The 24,049-nt window shown below is 39.4% G+C and overlaps 1 protein-coding gene across 3 annotated transcripts in view; it reads right to left on the bottom strand.

The window, feature by feature from the left end:
• The window catches only part of MON2 (MON2 homolog, regulator of endosome-to-Golgi trafficking), a 409,599-nt gene that overhangs the window by 89,324 nt on the left and 296,226 nt on the right, over nt 1-24,049 (bottom strand). For 2 of the 3 annotated variants that reach the window (XM_029615039.1, XM_029615037.1), the window contains exons 25-29: nt 20,576-20,774; nt 19,221-19,849; nt 5,139-5,282; nt 4,627-4,644; nt 4,151-4,279 (exon numbers count right to left, since the gene is read on the bottom strand). In XM_029615039.1, the coding sequence (XP_029470899.1) occupies nt 4,151-4,279; nt 4,627-4,644; nt 5,139-5,282; nt 19,221-19,849; nt 20,576-20,774 (1,119 nt within the window). The remainder of the gene's footprint in view (nt 1-4,150; nt 4,280-4,626; nt 4,645-5,138; nt 5,283-19,220; nt 19,850-20,575; nt 20,775-24,049) is intronic. The other variant, XM_029615038.1, reaches the window with a different exon arrangement.

Genomic DNA, 24,049 nt, shown 5'->3' with positions numbered 1-24,049 from the left:
GAAAGAAGGCAAAACGATTACCGGCATGGTTAAAAGGGGAGGTGAAACAGGCTATTTTAGCCAAAAGATCTTCATTCAAAAATTGGAAGAAGGATCCAACAGAAGAAAATAGGATAATGCATAAATGTTGGCAAGTTAAATGTAAGACATTGATAAGACAGGCTAAGAGAGAATTTGAAAAGAAGTTGGCTGTAGAGGCAAAAACTCACAGTACAAACTTTTTAAAATATATCCGAAGCAGAAAGCCTGTGAGGGAGTCAGTTGGACTGTTAGATGATCGAGGGGTTAAAGGGGCACTTAGAGAAGATAAGGCCATCGCGGACAGATTAAACGATTTTGTTACTTCAGTGTTTACTGAAGAGGATGTTGGGGAGATACCCGTAACTGGAGAAGGTTTTCATGGGTAATGATTCAGATGGATTGAACCAAATCACAGTGAATCTAGTAGGCCTGATTGATAAACTGAATAGTAGTAAATCACCTGGACCGGATGGGTATACACACCAGGGTTCTGAAGGAACTAAAAAATTAAATTTCAGACCTAGTAGTAAAAATTTGTAACCTATCATTAAAATCATCCATTGTACCTGAAGACTGGAGGGGGTTGGTAATGTAACCCCGATATTTAAAAAGGCTCCAGGGGTGATCCAGGAAACGACAGATCAGTTAGCCTGACTTCAGGGCCAGGAAAAATAGTGGGAAGTGCTCTAAATATCAAAATCATAGAACATATAGAAAGACATGGGTTAATGGAACAAAGTCAGCATGGCTTTACCCAAGGCAAGTCTTGCCTCACAAACCTGCTTCACGTTTTGAAGGAGTTAATAAACATGTAGATAAAGGAGAACCAGTAGATGTAGTGTATTTGGATTTTCAGAAGGCGTTTGACAAAGTTCCTCATGAGAGGCTTCTAGGAAAAGTAAAAAGTCATGGGATAGGTGGCGATGTCCTTTCATAGATTACAAACTGGCTAAAAGACAGGAAACAGAGAGTAGGATTAAATGGACAATTTTCTCAGTGGAAGGGAGTGGACAGTGGAGTACCTCAGGGATCTGTGTTGGGACCCTTACTTTTCAATATATTTATAAATGATCTAGAAAGAAATACAACGAGTAAGATAATCAAATTTGCAGATGATACAAAATTATTCAGAGTAATTAAATTACAAGCAGATTGTGATAAATTGCAGGAAGACCTTGTGAGACTGGAAAATTGGGCATCGAAATGGCAGATGAAATTTAATGTGGATAAGTGCAAGGTGATGCATATAGGGAAAAATTACCCATGCTATAGTTACACAATGCTAGGTTCCATATTAGGCGCTACCACCCAAGAAAGAGATCTAGGCGTCATAGTGGATAACACATTGAAATAGTCGGTTCAATGTGCTGCGGCAGTCAAAAAAGCAAACAGAATGTTGGGAATTATTAGAAAGGAAATGGTGAATAAAAAGGAAAATGTCATAATGCCTCTATATCGCTCCATGGTGAGAATGCACCTTGAATACTGTGTACAATTATGGTTGTTACATCTTAAAAAAGATTTAGTTGCGATGGAGAAGGTACAGAGAAGGGTGACCAAAATGAAAAAGGGGATGGAACAACTCCCCTATGAGGAAAGACTAAAGATTTTAGGACTTTTCAGCTTGGAGAAGAGGTGGCTGAGGGGGGATATGATAGAGGTGTTTAAAATCATGAGAGGTCTAGAACAGGTAACTGTGAATTGGTTATTTACTCTTTCGGATAATAGAAGGACTAGGGGGCACTCCATGAAGTTAGTATGTGGCACATTTAAAACTAATCGGAGAAAGTTCTTTTTCACTCAACCCACAATTAAATCTGGAATTTTCCGCCAGGGGATGTGGTTAGTGCAGTTAGTGTAGCTGGGTTTAAAAAAGGATTGGATAAGTCCTTGGAGGAGAAGTCCATTACCTGCTATTAATTAAGTTGACTTAGAAAATAGCCACTATTACTAGCAACAGTAACATGGGATAGACTTAGTTTTAGGGAACTTGCCAGGTTCTTATGCCCTGGATTGGCCACTGTTGGAGACGGGATGCTGGGCTTGATGGACCTTTGGTTTGAGTTTGTTATTTGTGTTCAGCAGATAACATTTGCAATTGGTTGTGAATTGTTCCTATTTGTAGAAGTTCTTACTTTGTACCCTTTTGATCAATCAGATTGAGGATATGTTATGGATTGTGATTGAATGATTTTGAAACCTGTTTCCAGCTAATCTTTATAATGTGCAACTGCCTCTCAATTTTTTAGATATCATGGCACAGAACATCTTAATCTGGTGGCATTTTCAAAGAGCAAGGAACTCTAGCAACCTCCTTGATGCAGAATGTTTGAAACATGAATTAATGTTGGGAAGGGACTTTTGGGAGATAAGTCAAGAGTTTACTTTCATTTGATAGCCTTGTTTTGTGTTGAAAGTTGGTGAATACTATATACTGGGTGAAATTTAAATTATCTTTCAAAACAATATTTAAGATACAAAAGGAACATTGTACACTGGATGTTTATTGTCCTTGTTTCTTTTATGCCAAAAAAAAAAAAATTAACAATAAAAATTTCTTTTAAATAGCTTTATCTTCTAATTCTGATTAAGACTTGTGAAACAGACACACCATAAATGATGTGTGGGTCAGCCTCCCCACGTGTACTTTCAATCCCTATACTCTCCAATCCCCTACCACTGCTGCCAATCCAGTCATCTTCTGGCTCATATGGACCACTGCACTGCCATAGAAATGTCTGTCAGGGTTCCTTAGGTGGCAATGTATGAGCCATACCCATCAGCGCCCTCACTGCAGCAGACTGTGAGATGGGCAGTACATCACATAGCACTGAGCTCTAAGTGCCACCCACCCAAGATGCCCAGAACAGTGCTTGTGTAACACACAAACTTCAAAGCCCAAACTGTTTCTTATTTATATTAATGGGACTGAAATAAGTACATGGATTACTTAGCCAGAGGAATGGAAGACCACGGTACGCCTGACTCAAATGTAACTAAAATGGACTAAGTATCTGGTACTGGAAACAAAAGGTAAGAAAAATGCTTTGCTGAGGCACATAGAAAGAAACGTCAATGAATAAGCTGTAGGTATTATGAGAATTAATACAGAGTAAGAATATTGCATGAGATATTTTCACATGCATGAAATATTTTCACATGCCCTCACTGTATGCAAATATATCATTCATATTCATTATGAATATCCTGAAAACCACACCTGTTTGTGGCACTCTGGGACTGGAGTTTACTATCCCTGCATTAGTGGCTAGTGTAAAGGAGTGTATGTACCTCACATCCAGTATGAAACAAAGGAACAGCCAAAAGCTTCCAGACAGACAGTATCAGTCCAAGGGGAAAAAAAGACAATTAAAAAGCAGCCAAACTGACTACAAAATAGGAGTCCCTGAATGGAGCACAGAGAGATAGAGTTTCAAATCTCATCCTACAAGGTTAGAAATTCAGCCTCAAGAAGCAGCAAGGGAGGAAGGGTTAAAATTAAGGCCCAGTGAAGTGGCCCAGGAAGCAAGGAAGGTGGAATCTCAGAAAAGAAGAGATCCAGGAATGATACCTGGAAACCTTGGGCTGAAGGTCAAGCCCTGGAGCAATAAAGAGAGGGCCCAGAGGCAACCTAGGAAGAGGACAACCTAGGAGGAAAAGGAGAAGATGGCACAAGTAATCTGGAGCCATCTGTAATGGGACAGAGAGCAGAAAGGAAAATGAGAGAGAGAGAGAACCAAAATGATCAAGGAGAGGAGGCTCCAGCCAGTCTTGAAGGGATACAAAGAGAAATCCCTCAGGCTCTAGGAAAGAGGGTCTGGTCTGGAAGAGCTGCAGAATACAGTGTTGTGCGATGACCCACTGGTTATCTTTAAAGAACTATACTCACCAGGTCAGTTCAGAATGAGCCAAGCATGCTGGTGCCAGAATATATATTTTGGATATCCTGAAAGCGAGTCACAACATTTAGGCAGAGAAAATATATGGTGTGATATCTGGTAAGAAGCCAAAGAAGATTACCCACTGCCTCATTTTAGTGCTCTGAAACACTTATGTGCACCTATTCCACAGGAAATCAAGTCAGAAACAGAAGGATTGAAAAACAAACACACATAGAAAACCTTTTTACCTTAATAATGTTCTGAAGTACTTTCTCATTCACTACAGCTTTATGACAAGCAGTTTTTTGGTATAAATCCACTACAACTTCTAAAGATCTCTCTGCAAAGGGTACATAATTCAGCGCCACCCACTCAGCCTGAAAAGGAAAGCAGCTTTTTTAAAAATTGCAAAACATGCAGATACAAACTAGCTTTACAAGAACAAAATCCCACATATTTAATGCTATTAATAGATTTTTTTTCCTTTGAGTTGGGGGGGGGGGATTATCATTCCATTGCATGCATGATCACTCATAAATATATCTGATATAGGGGGAAAACTGAATCAAGCAGAAAGCAAGCTTCTGTAAATGGAAATGCAGGAGCCACATTTTAAAAATGTCAGAATCTAATATGGATTCTCAAGATATAGTTTAAAAGATACAATTGTTGCACTTATGTGAGCCTACAAGGTTATGGCAATCGTTAAGGAAATTTAACTCACCGGTGCAAATAGTTGGATCTATTGTGATTCCATTGTGTTGCCGCATAAACAGAATGAGAAAAGTTAATGAATTTAAGAATTACCTTCGCAAGAATCAGATATTTCTTTTTCTCCAGCCTTTTTAATTATGTGTGTTCAAAATCACTTATGGAAATACTTTCCCGACATATGGAAGACTGAAATGCTTACTAATGCTCAATAAGTGTAAACATGCTACACCAACTGAAAATAAATATTAGTACATACAAGTAGGAGTTAATAAAGAAAGTGAATTTAAGCATTACCTGAAAACCAGCTTAAATTCACTTTATTTATTAAAGTCCCTCATAAAATATAATCAAATACAGAAGATTCCTCTTATAAGAACATCCTTGATATCAGATAATAACTTTTTTTAAAAACAGAATGTGGGAAAAATGGAAAGATATTTGAATAAATAAATTTTCTTACAATAGGAGATTTTCTAAGTGGAATCTTCTGTAATGAACAAACAAAAGTGTCAGTACCATTACCTGATTATACTTCGCATTTGCAATGTGCTTTGTTTCCATGTTTCCATACTGGGGAGGTTTACAGGAGAATTCTACAAATGCCAGCAGCTGGTCAAAGATTGCTGGGTACATTATCTGCATATTTTCATGTCCTACACAGATTGCCTATGAAATCAAAACGGAGAACATAGATTGGAAACACTATACAATGAAATACAAAAAAATATCAAACCATAGGAAAAAAGCTCAAGAAAATAAGTTTTCCAAATTGAAAAAAACATGCAAAAGAAAGTTAAAAAATCTATTTCATTTTCCAGTAATGAAATTGCCAATCATGCCAAGGTTTTCCATAGGCATGATAGAATTCTGTTAGTTCTAAAACCTTGTTATGTTAATTAAGCGGGAAGAACATTCTGCAATCATAACATCTAAATATCTTCTCTTTACAGTTGTTCTAGCTCACAAAAGATACAGCAAAACCACACTGGTCAATAAGCTACAAACAGTGACAAGGTGCTCATTCAGCAATACTGTAAGACATTCTAGCTTGTATTCTTGAAGACTACTTACACCTGCATGGGCTTGCATGTAACAATGCCAAGATTTCCTACCAGTTTAAGTACTATATCTATGACTTTGGTAAATTCACCCATTCATATACACAAATATTTAGTGGACAATTTTTAAGCTGTCCATATTGGTACAAAGACCCAGTGTGTACTTTTTCCCATAGATTTTGCATCAGTCTTTTACTTTGAAAGTTACTATGGGTACATAATACACACAGTCACTTGCATCTGCTCTTTCTGCATATAGATTTTTGCTAGAAAAGATCTGAAAATGTCATCAGTGCATGTACTTTTCTTCCCTTGATCTAAACACAACTACAGGAATGCCTCTTCTCAATGTGGCCATAGGTCTGGATGTTACAGAACAATGCGCAGACTTTTAGCAGCATTGATGATTTTCAGATAGGCGATTAATGTGGATAAAACACTTTTTACCTGCATAAATTGCTTTAAAAATTGCATTCTCCTGGACTAATTGGGTCTCAATGTGTAAAGTAAAATAAATTACATTTGCTTGTGGTCCATGATGTCTGCAGTCCTGTGTGCTTACCACTGTTCTCCTATGAGCTGGATTTTGCAACCATTTGTATGCGTGCTAAGCTTGATGTACACCATTGCTCCTTGAAATAATCCAGTTAACTTTTGTAAAATATGCTAAAAACTTGTGAATATATGTAGAAAAGTTAAAGTGTTTTTTACTTGGTAAATAATAAAACATTTTCCATAGTTACATACAAATTTGCAAAATAATTGTGCTTTCACAATTAGTCATTGCAGTACTGCTAATCAACTTGTGGCTATTATATAACATTTTTCATATAGCACAGAATCAGATGAGATTTGCATTGTGCACTATAGAAAATTTGCTTATAATGATGTTTTCCATAAATAGCAGGATGATTTAGCCATAACATTTGGGGGTGACATCATCAAGTGGCAGCAAATAGACTTCTCTCTCTCACCCCTAGATTCATAAAATGCTGTAATTTCGCATGGATAAAGCCTGCAATAAGAAAAAGGGGCATGGCTATGATAATTTTAGAATTATCATATTGGGTGGTGGAGAGGGAGAAAGAGAGAGAGTGAGAGAGACTCTTTATAAGGCCTTCACTATAGTGAACTATTTAAATCACTATAGGAGGGCTACGTAGAGATGTGAATCGGAACCAGAGCGCTGACCGTTCCTGTCCAAAAAGAGGCGCTAGGGATGCACTAGTGTCCCTAGCGCCTCTTTTTACAGTGGCCCTAATTTAAATAAATTAACTTACTAAATCGCGTGCACAGGAGAGTGGCCTATGCGCGCACCGGGAGAGCAGGCGCTCGCCCTTTCTCTCGAGATTTTTACTGTATCGGCCCGTAAGTCTTTTGGTTTGCATTCGAATGGCTCCAAGCTGTTGTGTTGGCATCATATGAAAAACCTTTTCCATTTGAAATCATAAGCTCTTCAAGTTGAAGGCTTCCTAGCACATACCAATATGTCTTCCACTGCTTTAGGTAAAGACAAGCTTTCTCATTGAGCATTCAACATCCAAGCTGTCAAGCTGATGAAGGGAAGATTTGGATGAAACAGACTCTTGAGTTAATAAATACAGATCTGATCTGAGAGGTATCAGAGGACAACTGTAAAGCTTTACTAGATAAGTGAGCCAGACTTGTCTGGGCCATGTGGGAGCTATAGGGACAAAATATTCTGCTGAGGTCATCTGCCTAGGTGTTGGAGATTCAGGAAGGTAGGTAACTTGCAGGACAGCTTGATTACTACATGCCCATTTCCACATCAATAGCGTTTCTTGGCACAGAGTTCAAGATCCTGTGTCACCCTGTTTGTTCATGTAAAACAAGGCAACTTAATTGCCTGTTTGAACAAGGATGCTCTTTTCTTGAAAGAGGCAAGTGAAATTCGTTAAAGCATACCTTATTGCTCGGAGCTTGAAGAAATTGAATTGGTATTGCATCTCCAGGAATGACTATGTCCCCTGAGTTCGAAAAGAGACCATGTGAGCCCCCCATCTCTTTGTGGATGCATTTGTTACCAAGGTTACTTGTTAGGAGGCAGTCATGCTATCTCTTTTTGAAGAATGAAGGGGACTAGCCACCAACTCAATTCCTGCTTCATTTCTGTTGAAATCTGCATTTGGGTTGTTAGGGGCTGAGTAATCGGAAAAAAGGCCCCACTGTAGGAGATGTATGTGCAGGTAGGTCAGCAATACTATGTTGAGTACAGCCACCATGCGACTGAGAACAAGTGGCTCCTCTCTAGCTGTTCACTGATCTGTGTTCAGCAGCCTGTGGGCCAATGTCCGGAGAGTTTGTGCTTGATTTGAAGAAACAAAGGAGAGCTCTTTCCTGCAGAGAATCTATTCATGCCCCAATGAATTTGATTTTCTGGGAGGGAATCAGAGTCAATTTCTTGAAATTCATGAAGAAGCCCAGTATTTGTAGGAGACATATTGATTTCTCTAATGTGGTCGGAACATCCTCCTGAAAATTTGCTATCATCAGTCAGTCATCCAGTTAAAGGAAGACCTAGAAACTTTGATAATGCAGATGCACTTCTACTAGAGCTAGGCCATTTGGTGAAGATGTTTGGTGTGGCTGAGAGACTGAAGATTCTAGTGAGAAAATTCCACCATAAAGTGTAGGTATTGCCAATTGGATGGGTGGATGAGAATGTGAGCATCTTTTGGATCAGAGTGCATATTCACTTCCCCTTCAGGATGAAGGGGAGGATTGTGTGGAGGGAATTTATTTTGAATTTCTCCCAGAGTGTATGCTTGTTCAGACTTCTTAAATTCAGGATTGGTCTCAGTCCACCAAATTTCTTGGGTATGAGGAAATAGCAGGTGTAGAAGTCCTGGTCATAGAGACAGAGAGGAACAGATTCTATCGCCCACTGGTAGAGGAACAAGTCCACCTCCAGGCAGAGCTGCATCGAATGAGACAGATTTAGATCGAAGTCTGAATGGTGAAGAAGCACTAGGAGCTAGGAGAAATGACTCCCCAGTTCTGAGAACCCAGCAATCTTTGGTGATCTTGCACCATTTCTCTAGGTAGTATTGGATTCTCCCCTCTACAGGAGAGGATAGTTTCTGGATTTGAAAAGTGGTCAAAAATTGGACCCAGGCTTGGGCTGGACCTGTTGTGCTGCTTTTGGTCGACATAATTCTTGCTGTCAAGCTAGAGTCAGAAATTATTGTTGCTATTGTAGAAGTATGGTCAGCATTCAGCAACACTGGAATTGCTGGCAAAGGTCTTTCTAGAAATAAGGCTTTATTTAAGACTGCTAATCTGTCCCCATGGAGAGGGAATGCACTGCCACTTGCTATTTCTCTAAGTTCTTCTTCAAAGAGGTTATCACCAAGGCAGAGCATATGTCTGCCAATTTTTCATGAATATTCTTGCAGCAGGTTCTAGTTCTCAACCAGGTCATGCAGCAAGCTGCAAAGGAATTTGAGAAGGAGTGTGAAATGATATTGAAAGCCTCAAACAGATCAAAGAAGATGGTGTATGCACCCTTCAGCAATCAACAGTGGCTGAGGATTTGCGATTTTGCCATTACTGGTTGGAAGAAATAAGAACATGCCATACTGGGTCAGACCAAGGGTCCATCAAGCCCAGCATCCTGTTTCCAACAGTGGCCAATCCAGGCCATAAGAACCTGGCAAGTACCCAAAAACTAAGTCTATTCCATGTTACTGTTGCTAGTAATAGCAGTGGCTATTTTCTAAGTCAACTTAATTAATAGCAGGTAACAGACTTCTCCTCCAAGAACTTATCCAAACCTTTTTTGAACCCAGCTAACCACATCCTCTGGCAACAAATTCCCGAGTTTAATTGTGAGTTGAGTGAAAAAGAACTTCCTTCAATTAGTTTTAAATGTGCCACATGCTAACTTCATGGAGTGCCCCCTAGTCCTTCTATTATCTGAAAGAGTAAATAGCCGATTCACATCTACTTGTTCTAGAACTCTCATGATTTTAAACACCTCTATCATATCCCCCTCATCTGTCTCTTCTCCAAGCTGAAAAGTCCTAACCTCTTTAGTCTTTCCTCATAGGGGAGCTGTTCCATTCCCCTTATCATTTTGGTCACTCTTCTCTGTACCTTCTCCATCGCAACTATATCTTTTTAGAGATGCGGCGACCAGAATTGTACACAGTATTCAAGGTGCGGTCTCACCACGGACCGATACAGAGGCATTATGACATTTTCCGTTTTATTCACCATTCCCTTTCTAATAATTCCCAACATTCTGTTTGCTTTTTGACTGCCGCAGCACACTGAACCGACGATTTCAATGTGTTATGCACTATGACACCTAGATCTCTTTCTTGGGTGGTAGCACCTAATATGGAACCTAACATTGTGTAACTATAGTTATTTTTCTCTATATGCATCACCTTGCACTTATCCACATTAAATTTCATCTGCCATTTTGATGCCCAATTTTCCAGTCTCACAAGGTCTTCCTGCAATTTACCACAATCTGCTTGTGATTTAACTACTCTGAACAATCTTGTATCATATACAAATTTGATTACCTCACTCATCGTATTTCTTTCCAGATCATTTATAAATATATTGAAAAGTAAGGGTCCCAATATAGATCCCTGAGGCACTCCACTGCCCACTCCCTTCCACTGAGAAAATTGTCCATTTAATCCTACTCTCTCTTTCCTGTCTTTTAGCCAGTTTGTAATCTATGAAAGGACATCGCCACCTATCCCATGACTTTTCACTTTTCCTAGAAGCCTCTCATGAGGAACTTTGTCAAACGCCTTCTGATAATTCAAGTACACTACATCTACCGGTTCACCTTTATCCACATGTTTATTAACTCCTTCAAAAAAAGTGAAGCAGATTTGTGAGGCAAGACTTGCCTTGGGTAAAGCCATGCTGACTTTGTTCCCTTAAACCATGTCTTTCTATATGTTATGTGATTTTGATATTTAGAACACTTTCCACTATTTTTCCTGGCACTGACGTCACCCCTGAAGCCCTTTTTAAATATTGGGGTTACATTAGCTATCCTCCAGTCTTCCTGTACAATGGATGATTTTAATGATAGTTTACAAATTTTTACTAATACGTCTGAAATTTCATTTTTTAGTTCCTTCAGAACTCTGGGGTATATAACATCCGGTCCAGGTGATTTACTTCTCTTCAGTTTGTCAATCAGGCCTACCACATCTTCTAGATTCACCGTGATTTGGTTCAGTCCATCTGAATCATTAACCATGAAAACCTTCTCCAGTATGGGTACCTCCCCAACTTCCTCTTCAGTAAATACCGAAGCAAAGAAATCATTTAATCTTTCTGCGATGGCCTTATCTTCTCTAACTGCCCCTTTAACCCCTCAATCATCTAACGGTCCAACTGACTCCCTCACAGGCTTTCTGCTTCGGATATATTTTAAAACGTTTTTACTGTGAGTTTTTGCCTCTACGGCCAACTTCTTTTCAAATTCTCTCTTAGCCTGTCTTATCAATGTCTTACATTTAACTTGCCAACGCTTATGCATTATCCTATTTTCTTCTGTTGGATCCTTCTTCCAATTTTTGAATGAAGATCTTTTAGCTAAAATAGCATCTTTCACCTTCCCTTTTAACCATGCCGGTAATCGTTTTGCCTTCTTTCCACCTTTCTTAATGTGTGGAATACATATAGACTGTGCTTCTAGGATGGTATTTTTTTTAACAATGACCACGCCTCTTGCACACTTTTTACCTTTGTAGCTGCTCCAGTTTTTGTATACAGTCATGTAACTACTGTATACACCATATAGAACTGATTAGCAGTAATCCATGCATCTTTTTGACAAAACTGTCCAAGAGCCTGGGATCTTTTCCTGGCAGTGTGAATATATTCTTGTCTTCTTAACTTTTTTTTTAATTTAATGTTTATTAATAAGTAATCAGCAAACAATCAAGAATGACACAACCATCGGCAAGATACAGAAGTATCATAATACAGTTATGCCAAAAAGAAGCAGGTTGTCACTTGATAACAAGGGAAAACCGCAGACACAGATGTCAACCACATAGATGTAGTCCAATATATGTAAACATTACAGCATCAGAACAATAAGTAAATCCTACAGGCTTCCCCCCATTCCCCCTATAAATCATCTTTTCCCTTCTCTCCCTCCTGCCCTACCCCTCAGATACCCCACACACAGGTAAGGTTAATGGCATAGTTGGAATGTACCTTGGTAAATCTCTAAAGTCTGCAAATTATATCTTCCCTTGTTCTTTCCACAACATGTAAGATGCCCACGTTCTCTCAAATTTTGATCATGTTATCATATAATATAGCCATAAGCTTCCCCATCGAAAACACTCTGGTCAATTGAATACATAAAGGTTCTTTGGAGGGAACATTTTTCTTACGCCACCAGGCAGCTAGTTCACATCTGCTCCTGAGTATTGTGGTGGGAGCTAATCAGTTCAAAGCCACACTCAAATCCCCCATTTCCATAGTGAGCAGAAACAGTTTGGGATCTGCCCACACTACTGCTCCCGTAATCTCACTTATTAAATAACAGTGGAGGAGCCTGCCCGGGCAGGAGCGGCGAGTGTGGCCGGTGTGGGAGCCTCAGGGACCCCAGGTCTGGTGGCCTGCCTCGGAGGGAGAGAGGAGGAGGTTTTGGCAGACGGAGCCCCAATGACAACAGCATCTGGCGTTAATGGCGAGTCCCTAAATCCACCTTCTAGACCGGAGGCAGTGACACTCGAGTCACTGTGGGACTTGGTGGCTGGCCAGGGACAATCTATGAAAAGACTGGAAAATAAAATGGATTCTCTAAATTATAATTTTCAACAAAGAATACTTACTATTCAGGAACAGGCCACAGAGACTACTAATAAAGTTTCAGAGGCTGAAAGTAAAATTCAGTCTCTTCAGACTGTAAATGCTGCTGTTGTGAGAGAACAGATGGCCTGTTCCAAACGTTTGGAAGTATTAGAGAACAACATAAGGCATCTTAATCTACGATTTTTGAATTTCCCCAAAGTAGCTGGAGAAATTCCCTTCACGACATTGAAGAGACTTTTTAGGGAAGGTCTTTGATATACTGATGAAAACATGCCATCTATAAATTTCTGTAAATTTTTGAATAACAGACCTTCCACTATAGGGACTGTTCCTGCTCCAACTATTCCAATGAATTTGACCAGCTTCTTAGAAAATTCTGAAACGGATGTATTAGAAAGAAATACTTTACTTGTTACGTTAATTTCTGTGTAAGACCTAAATGGTGTGATGCGTAATTTCTTTAGAAAATTTCCTTTAATGTTTTACGGTCAAGCAATAAGAATTTATCCGGATTTGGCTCAGATTACACAAATTAGAAGGAGAGAATTTCTTTCTTTAAGGCAGGATGTTGCATCTCTAGGGTATACTTTTACACTTCGTTACCCTTGTAAGTGTAGTCTTAGAAAAGGAGATGAATGTTTTATTTTCCTCCAAGTAGATCAGCTTCGTCAATTTGTAGATGCCCGTAGACCTATTACATCTTCCCTGGCTGACTAGGAAGGGACAATTTAAAGGTATAGTTCCAGTCAGTCCTAAGTTAATGTCAGAACGTATTAATTGATTCCTAATTTTCTCTCACTTTGTTTTCCCTTGCCTCTTTATTGTATCTACTTGACTTCCTTGTAAGTTGTATTTAAATTGTTAAAGGTAGAAATTACGTCAAATGTTGCCTTATACATTCTAAGTTTCAAAGAGAAGAAACTGGATACTTATTTTTGTTCTATGTAAAAAATTGAAGCTATCCCAAATGTATTTACTTTTATATCCAGATGTTAGTAACTATACCTAAAGTATATCTTCTTTTTTGTATTGGAAAATGATAAATAAAGAATAAAAAAAAAAAAAATAACAGTGTTCCAGTAATGTACCGCTTTAGGGCATTGCCACCATATATGGAAAAAAAAATCACACCTCTCCCCACAGTCATGCCAACATAAATCAAGAGTGGAGGGATACATCCTGTGCTTTTTGGCTGGGGCTACATACCATTTATAAAGAAGTTTATATCCATTTTCCAAAATAGGTAAAGAAACTGATCCCCTCCCCATCAGGTGAAAACATAAATCCCAAGCATCCTTATCTAAAGTTTCACCTAATTCGTTCTCCCAGGCAACTATATGATTTGGTCTGAACCCCAGAACTCCCAATAAATATTGCTTTGGTGATCCCATCAGCCCTATCACAACAGGCCTCAAATAAAGTTTTAGACTGCTGCAGGTTCCTGAGCACCGCTCGGGTACAAATAAAGGATACTACACCTGCATATATGCAAATCGATCACTGTCCCTGAGACAGTGATCGACAGTGATTGCTCCGCATTTCAAACGACAATGTACCATTCCCATCCCAAATTTGTCCTAACCTAACTAAACCCAATTTATTCCACCTATATGACATTTCAGGGAGATTACCCGGAGGGAAGGCATGATGAAAGAGAAAAGAAGTTCTGAACTTATATTGCTAGTCTCCAACCAACATCTTTCTAAATTTAGACCATATTGCTAAAGTCACTTTGGAATAAGGGGACAATCTTACTGGGAAGTTGTAACTCCCACTATATCCTTTTCTTTGACTATCCAGATTTTCTGTCTATGCACGTAATGCCACTCCAAAACCACATGCAATTGTGCAGCTGCATGATAATATCCCAACCTGAGAACACCTAAACCTCCCTGACCTTTTGGTTGGAAAAGAACACTTCTAGACACCCTAGGTGGCCTTTTCCTCCATATGAAACCAAAAATCATTTTCTCCCAATGTTGCAGAACTTGATCTGGAACCTGTATGGGCACAGTCTGAAAGAAATAACAAAATCTGGGTAAAACATTCATTTTAATAGTGTGAATCCTACCTAGCCAAGATAAGCGCAACCTTAACCACCATTCTAGGTCTCTAAATATCTCTGATGCTAGAGATTTATAATTTATATCGAATAGGTGGGCTGCATCCGAACAGAGATGCACCCCAAGATACTTCACATTCTCCTTGGCCCAGCGAAAAGGCAACTGAGTACATAGATTATGAACCCCTGCCACAATTCACCACAACCAGCACCCCTTTTATGAGTGGGTTTTGCTGAATATCGACAGCCAGAGGTTCTAAAGAAAGTGCAAAAAAAGAAGCAAGAATAGGCAGCCCTATCTTGTTCCCCGTTGTACTGGGAACAGCTCAGAATCCCCACCATTAACCCATATGATAGCCTTTGGGTGATGGTAAAAAGCTTGAACCCAGTTCACAAAATAGTCCCCCAGTCCCAATGTCTTCAATACTTTAAATACAAAGGACAAGTGTACTCCTCTTTAAAGGAGAATTCACACCTTTCATATTCAATGACTTTTTAAGCGTACCATTGAAATAACACCCCCAACCCTCTGTCTCGTATGCTAAGCTACATACCTAACCCAAGAGACTATCCATTGTTAGACATCTACCTACAAACACACCCAAAAAACCATACCTGTCCCCACCAACCTGTACTATCACTCCATGATCTTATCCCTCTCCCCCCATCTCCCCTTCCCACCTCCCACCCATCCAACTGTACTCCACAATCTATAATGGTGTATACCTCCCAACATGAGGAATGAGCTCTAGTGAGATGTGACCAAGAGTCATAACCTCCCAACCTTACCATATAACCTCAGGATCCCATATTCTCATACTAGGATGATAAACAGGAGCAGCACTGGGAAGGCTGGCAACCTCCCAACCCTTGGTACTATAGGCTCACAGCACAGATAGATTCCCCGATAGTAAAGCATCTAGAATCCAAAATAAGTGCATAATTGTGCTCAAAACTCAAAGCAGAGAACAAACAAACCCAAAGTCACTTCCTGTTTATCAACCACTCGCCGTTCCCGGTTATGCGGGACTCCCCTGTTGCCTGCGCAGTTTTCTACCAGCACCCGGTACTCTCTGCCATTGTGGTCATTCAGCCCTCCACCTCGGATGATCTTTGTGCTGATCCTCAAACAAGGAGACAATCACTTCCGCGTCTCACAGAAAGATAGCTAGAACCATCACTGTCTTTACTTTGGCTGTGCTGATCAAAGGGGAATAGCCACCTGAAACTAATGGCTTCTCTCTTCAACACTGCAATGATAGTTTTAAATTCCTGGTGTTTCCTGATGGTAATAGGTGACAGATCTTGAAATAGACATCTAGTTCCTCCATTGGATTGGCCCCATTTTTCAGGCTAGCTGAGCCACTTTTTCTTTAATGGTGAAATTGTGAAAACAGGCGACAATATCTCACGGCAAATTCCCCCATTGTGCACCGAGTGCCCTATGCGCTCTTTCCAACTTTATGGTAGGCACACTTGCTAGCGCTTCCCCAGTGTCTTCTGCTTCTAATATCGTTGAGCAAGTGCTGCGCACTATTTGAAAACAGTCTCCATATTCATCTGCTTCCTGCACTCCATGGAAACTGAGATTTGCCTTTTTAGACCTGTTTTCTAGGTCCTCCAATTTCTCCTCCATTTCTCCAGTGGTTTTAGTGAGGCCTGCCAGCGTTTCGCGGCAGCCGACCATATCCGCGGTCTGATCTTCCAAATGAGCTTCCGTTTCCTCCTCTCTCTGCCCCAAGTTCGCAATGTCATCTCACAGTTCAGCTACCATCGCCCCAAATTCATCCTTGATACTAGCCATATCTTGCCTGACTTCTGCAAACCAGAACTAGTCAGCACACAGGAGTCATTGCTTGTTTTAACCATTACCTTATGTTGAGTAGTTGCCAATAGTTTTAAGATCATATATGTTTTAGATTTGATCTTAACTAATTGCTTTTAGGTTAATTATGATGTATTTTTAGTTATTTTATTATGAAGTATTTTTAGGATTATTTATGATGTATTTTAGTTTAACTATGATGTATTTTAGGTTTATTAATTATGTATTTTGATGAAGCATGTTTTATTTTTTGCTGTGAACCGTTACAATGGGTCCTTAGTGAACGTATATAAAATCTAATAATCTGTGGCGACCGTGTCGGGAATGCAGCCTGTAGCTTCTCCATCGTGGCCATCTTCCACTGTCTCCTCTAGACCGGCTGCCTGCATTACTTCCTGATTGGTAAAAGAAAAATACTTCAAATCGGGTAAATTTTTCTTCTGTGACATTGTGAAACACTCCTGCAGAGCTGGAGAGTGGGATTGGAGTGCTACAATGGCAAAAGATAGCTGGGTCGTGGTCGAAGCAAAGACTCAAGCCGCCATATCCTGGGGTGATGTCACTTCCTCTTTCTTCTTCACTTTTTAAAGAGCTGATTATATCACCACTGATTGATGGAGTAAAATATTAATCTGAAGCCTGGTGATTTTTGAATTCTTTACTTGAGGTCAAGTTTCTTTGCTACTGGAGCACAGAAGATTGGACTGTCCCACAATCTCATTTGTAAATTTTATAGGATACGATGAACCAGAATAGCTGCTGGAGCTTCAAGAACTTAGAGGAAGCCTAAGACATCCATACAATGATATTTGCTTTTACGCACATTAACTCCAAGAGCTTTTCCTAATTTTTCCAGAAACCTTGAGAAATATCTTCTGAGTGAGACTAGCTCTGGAGATGGTTTGGAGGGAATTCCTGTGGAGATCTCCTTGGAGCACAGAGGTGAGGAAAACACTAATCTAGGACTCCAATGATAAAGCTGTTGACTGAGGAGAGACAGTCACTCGTTTTGGAGGAGAGAACTCCTGGTGTATTTCCTCAGAGTGGCTAGTCTGCTGCATGTGAATGCTATGGGCAAGAAGAGCTTTGCAGAGGCTCTTCTGAAGAATCCACATGTATGGTGATTCTGGTACTCCCTCTCGTGAAAGTAAAGATGACATCTTGGAAAGAAAAAGTTGTATGGTACCTTCATATCCTTAGTCACTAATGAAGTAAAACAAATCTTTCACCAACTCTGCTTTGTCAAGTGGCAGAACTGGAATGTTGCATGTCTTCTAGACTTTGTAGGATTTGAACTGGTGGACAATTGGATAGAAGAGGCACCAAAGTGCAAACAGGATCTGGTGTTTCTAGATATAGTCCTAGTGACAGCAATTTCACTGTTGAGAAAGTTCTAGTAATTGATGGTAGAAGGGGGATAAATGTTCCTTTCTTCTTCTGCGAAGAGCTTGCCCTGATCAGCATACTGCTGATTAGAAATATTTGCAGTTCGATGCATCAGTGCATCAATGTTTTAAGTGCACCAATGCAGCCTTGTATTTGGATGGTGCTGATGAAGTATTGTGCATTGATGGTGCCAATACGCTCTAGTTTCTATGCTTTTTGAGTGCTCGATGCACTAGTGTGTCCACAAAGTGGCACCTTCTTTTCTTTGATGCTTGATGGCTATGTTTCCTTGACCTTGAGGATTCGGGCTATTCAACCAATGGGGGAGATACTTTAGAGGAGCTAGTGCTCAATTCTATTCCTGGTAAGACACATGAGGCTGAACTTTGGGAAGAGAACCAACTGTAGCTTCTCCAAAACTTATACAGTTCCTTAATTTTCTAGATCCTGGACAACTGTGTTTTTGGGAACATCCATCCACAATTCTAACAATTTGCTTGGTCATGGTCTGGACCCAAGCAGTGGTAGCAGAGTTTGTATCCATCTCTAATGGACATTTTCCAGCCACAAATATAGTCTTTAAATCCACTTACTGTGACTTTTTTCTTGGTTGATATTCTGAAGAAACATTTTTTTTTAAAAGTAGCATTGAAAATTTGTGATGAATGCTGCTAAGGCAGCAAGGTAACTTTAAAGATAAAAGTTTGAAAATGTCTTAAGGAAAAAACAGAGAGAGAAGTACATGTTTATGCTAGTGCTCAGATGAAAAAAGACAGAGGGAGCTCATGAGGCAATGTCTCAGAGGGAATTCCTGCACATGCTTAGCAAGTAAAAAGCTCTCCTAGCTAGGAGAGAGAAGTCCTTTCAGGGCCGTAGGATGACACCACCCCACACATTATGACTAATTCCACCTTGCTTATTGACGAAAAATTCAAAAGTATCTCTGGCAAGTAATGATATTCATTCTATGTACATTATGATTTTTACTTTTAAGAGGGTATTTTTCAAGAAGCCTGCAAAAATGTATACAAGTTTTTTTTAAAACCAATTTTCAAAGCAGACTTAAGTCCAAAATTATCCACCAAACCTATCCTGCTGTTTAGTGTGCACAGATTTTTCCTGAAACGTTATGCATATACTACAGCATTTATAAACTATGCATAAATTCAAACCCCCTCCCTAACTCCACCCCCAAAAGAACACTTCTGCTCAGTCTGGGTAAACTTACATGCAAACGGACAATTTTATAAAAAGCAACTACTGCATGTAAAACACCATTTTATATGTTCTATGATATATTTATGTTTTAATTTTATTGTGTATGTATTATTGCACATTACCTAGAACTATGGATAGAGTGGGTTACAATTTTTTTTTTATTAAATCATAAATACATTTTAATGGGAAATGTAAGCTAGGTCAGAAAAAGCAAGTAGTTTTACCATTACCTTTTGTAAGACATCTAACGCTGTAAGAACTGCTTCCTGCAAACTTGTCAGTACTGCTTCAGTAAAAGATGGAAGGATGAATGGGGAGGCATCTGAGCTGATAGGGACTGATACAGACCCATGTAATATAATTCCCAGTTTCTGAAGATCATCCATGCTAAAACCAGTTCTGATATGCTGGTAGAGAGCTGGAAATATCTGAACTAATGCTGTGAGGAAGGGCTGGCTGGGAATGAATGTTAGTTTATCACAAGTGATTGGAGGTTTTGTACTTTCTGTACCAATTCTATACCAGGTGTTCCAAGCTGCCCACCAAAGTGCAGAATCTTCTATTTCATCCACTGCAATAGGGAGTTCAGACACATTATATCTGCTTAGTCTTTCTCCATCGGGCTCCATTTTTATTAATGGTCTGCCTGGGCCAGAAGCTGTTATTGGTCCTAAAAGGACAGGTACTGGAACATTAATAACAGGCAATGATTCAGGTTTATCAGAGTCTCGGATGGGGCTCACTATTTGTAGGATTTCTTGGAAACTTTTCAAAGCAGCCAGAGAGACTTCATTATTTTTGCTGAGTGCTGCTGACTGGATGTGATCCAGTAGAACATCCCAAGCCTTGGAAAAATCACCTAAATAGAAAAGAAAAATTCATATGAAACACACAAATGTTTGCAAAAAGGGTGTGTATTATTAACCTCTACACTGCAGTACTGTCTAAAGTTGCATCTAAAACCAGGAAATACAATGAGAAGATCACTGTTCTCAGCTATTTTTGCCATACTGTTGCTCTTAATCATTAATCTTCTCACATTATTTAATAAACTTGAAACCACAAAAATTCAGTGAAATCCTTTCAATGTTACATTTCATAATGTATTTCTACTATATCACTTTTTTTGCATCAGAATACTCCTGAAAAATGTATTACAACAGGGAAACAGACCATTCAGTAGTAAAGTAATTTCAAATAATGAGTCAATTTCAATCTGCTACGGATTGGACTGGTATCTTACATAGGTTTTCCATCTGATTATGAAGTCACACATGCTTGGAGAAATCTCTAGCAGCCAATATCCTTTTTCTTTTATTGCATCCTTAATCATGACAGTTTAAGTAACTAATATGAGGACTACCCAAGCAACCAGTCAAGTCTTCACCCTTGTGATGATTATAAATGCAAATAAATTCATTGCATGCAAAGAAACTATCATTGATGTTGGATAAAAAGACTTAGTTAATCTACAAGAGGTGGTGATCTAAAACTGAATGCAACTGATATTTGACCTATTAGTTACTGCGGGTTAAATGGTAAACACACAGTTATACTTTCTAAGTAATTAAAGATTAGATGGTACCTAAAGATTGCAGTAAATATCTGCGGGTGTTGAAAATTCTGGCTACTCCAGCCAAAGTTAATACCCATGTCTCAGCCCATTGTTTCTCTGCTGTGTCCCTGGAATGATGGATGAGAATATTGCCACCTCCTGACTCAATCTTCTCTTTATCAGCTGTTGTGGAAGATTCTCGAACCTGATCCAACAGATGAAATAGGACCTACCAAATACAGGGAGAAAATATTAGGATGTTCATTCCACCCATTTCTGTTAGTGTTAAAAGCAATAATGAGCACAACTCTGCAGTTTAATGAAAGCCAAAGTGAGAAGTGAAAGAATAACATATACTAGTATCCAATCCAAACCAATATTTGTTTTTAGTTACAATCCATTTTAGTGAAACAATATGGGGGTCAATTCACCTATACTGTGGCTGGAAAGGATAATAAGATTAATAGCTACTTAGGCCAGAAAATACAAATATTTGTTTTTCAAAGCTGAAGAAGAAGTTGCACAGGAGACTGAATTGGGTGGAGAGCACAAAAAAGCTTTTGGTTCTACTCTGCTAATTTTCTTTCCTTGAGTCCTACTAGACTAATCGAGGTACATGGGTATTGCTCCCCTACCAGCAGATGGAGACAAAGAACAACTAGTTTGCTGACCTCACCCTATATAGGGTGCTGTGCCACATGCAGCTCTCCAGTATTTCTGTATCAAAGCAAAGGACCAACATACCCCTACCGCCCCCTCTCCCCAATGAGCAAGGGATAAACGTTTGAGAGTTCTAGACTCTTTGAGATCAAAGTTCCATGCCGGGTTCCATCTGATATCACCCATGAGTGAAGACAACCATCCGGCTTGTCTAGGAGAATAGCCATGCTCCTGAATATCCCATGTGCGTTAGCTCATAAGAAATGCATACTGGTTCAGACCAGAAGTACATTAAGCTCAGTATCCTGTCTCCGACAGTGGCCGATCCAGACCACACATACCTAGCAGGCTCCCAAGGAACAGATTCAAGCCTTCTTGCTCATAACCAGGGATAATACAAAACCAACTGAACCCGAAAAGGTGAAATAGAAATACTAAAAATATATAATGATCCAGACTCCGACAAGTACAATAAACATGACAGTTTGAGAATACAAAATACTGCCACAGTGTCAGGCACCAATTTTTTCTTGAAGATGAGCACATTTTTCATGAAAGCTAAGTAATTTTATTTGCATTTTGAAAAGTTTTCAAAAAAGAATTCTTCATGGATAAGATGATTGATTATTTATTTATTTATTTGGACTCTTTTTATATACCGAAGTATAGCAAGCTGCCTTCACTCCGGTTTACAGATTAACAACTTGTTACAGATAAAGCATAATGTAAACGTGAACAACAACTAATTACAGTTAAATCATAAAGCGATAGTGTACAAACAGGTGTTATAGTGTACGACCATCTAAACGGGAGTTACTGAGTATACACAGTGTATATACAGAGAAAGATAAACATGTAACATAGAAACTTAAATGTATCATCGAGCATCGGTGTGTTTATAATTCTCTTGAATAGGTAAGGTAGGGGTTGAGAGGGAGGAAGGATTCTCGGGAATCGGAGAGAGACATACTAAGATTAATCAAGGTCACTAATTGGTGGTCAGAAGGTAAGTGAGAAATGTCGTGGATGGAGATCCCACAAGAAATTAGTTCGAGCAGAGTTGGGAGGGATGAGGTGTCAGAGAAGATGCGTTTAGCTTATCCAATGCCATCTGTGAATGTTTGTCTAAATATCCATGTTTTGAGTTCCTTTTTGAATGAGTTGGTGTCTCTGATTGTGCTTAGGTAGTCTGGTAAAGAGTTCCATACTTTCGGTCCTGCAATTGAGAAGGCTCTGTTCCTAGTGTTGGACAGTTTAGCTGAAGGAAGAGAGGGTATGCCTAGGTGCAGTTTGCTGGTGGTTCTTGTCGTGCGTTGTGATTTGTGTTTTTGATTCATGTTTTCGAGGGCGGTGTTGTCTTCTTTGTAGATTGTGTTATGTAAGATTGTTAAAGTTTTGTATTCGATTCTTTGTTCGACCGGTAGCCAGTGCAGACTCCTCAGAACAGGGGTGATGTGATCTGATTTCTTCTTGCCGGTAAGTACTCTGGCTGCGGCATTTTGCAACAATTGGAGCGGTTTTAAGGTAGATTTTGGAAGTCCAATTAGGAGCGAGTTGTAATAATCGAGGCTGGAGAAAATGAGTGCTTGCAGGACGGTTCTGAATTCTTGTTGGTTTAGAAGCGGTTAAGGTGTTTGAGTATATGAAGTTTGTGAAAGCCTTCTTTTGTTTTCGTTGCGATGTTCTTTTTGAAGTTCAGTTTGTTGTCGATCCAAATGCAGAGGTCCTTTGCAAAATTCTTTAGTTGTATGTTGGTGTTGTCAATTTGAAAGGAAGGCACTAGGGTAATTTGATCTGAGTTGTTTCTTTCAATGAGGATGCATTCGGTTTTGTTCATGTTGAGGCATAATTTCAGATGGTTCAACATGTTTCTAATTGAGATAAGGTGGTTTGCTGTAAGGCTGAGTGCATCTTCGATCGTTGAGGTTATCGGGATGAGGAGTTGGATGTCGGCGTACATTAAAAATGTGACGCCTAGACTTGAGATGAGTTGGCAGAGTGGGAGTAGGTAGATATTGAAGAGGGTGGCCGAGAGGGCGGACCCTTTTGGTACCCCTGTTTCAAGGAGGAAGGGATCAGAGGAGTTGTTATTAATGATGACTTTGAAGAACCTGTTGTTTAGGAATGAGGTGAAACATTCCAGAGTTTTGCCTGATAGACCTATGCTTGCAAGTCTTGATATCAGGCTTTTGTGATCTACAGTGTCGAATGCCGCAGAGAGATCGAGTAAGATTAGTAAGTGGCTTTAATTTGTCATCAAAACCTCTTATTATTTTATTAGACAAATTGAGTAGCAGGGTTTCTGTGCTGTGGTTCTTTTTGAAACCGTGTTGTGAGGGATGAAGAATATTGCTGTTCTCTAGGTGTTCATTGAGTTGAATCAGTGCTGCTTTCTCTGTCATTTTTGAGAGTAAGGGAAGGTTAGAGATAGGATGGTAATTATTCAAATCTTTTGGATTCAGGTTCTTTTTTTCAGTATTGGATTGATTGTTGTGATTTTTAGCTTAGATGTAGTTCACCTTCTTTGAGTGATTTGTTTATTATAGCTGCTATGTTTGGAGCAACAATATGTGCCATTTCCTTTAACTCGCGGGTTGGGATTTTATCAAGATAGTGCCAAGCTGGGTTTATTTTTCTTAAGCATCTTTTCTGTTTCGGTATTTGAAATTGGGTCGAACTTCAACCAAGGTGTTATAGTTGCTATGTCAAATTGTTCTTCTGTGATTGAGGGTTTGTTGATGGTGCCAGTTATTTTGTTTATTTTGTTCTTAAAGAACATGGCAAGGTCTTGGCTTAGCTTATTTGTTTCGGATGTGGGGGTGTTGTTGTTATTCTCGTCTATGA

This window comes from Rhinatrema bivittatum, chromosome 9, assembly GCF_901001135.1.
Source record: "Rhinatrema bivittatum chromosome 9, aRhiBiv1.1, whole genome shotgun sequence".
NCBI lineage: Eukaryota > Metazoa > Chordata > Amphibia > Gymnophiona > Rhinatrematidae > Rhinatrema > Rhinatrema bivittatum.
This window is presented reverse-complemented; position numbering and strand designations above follow the sequence as displayed.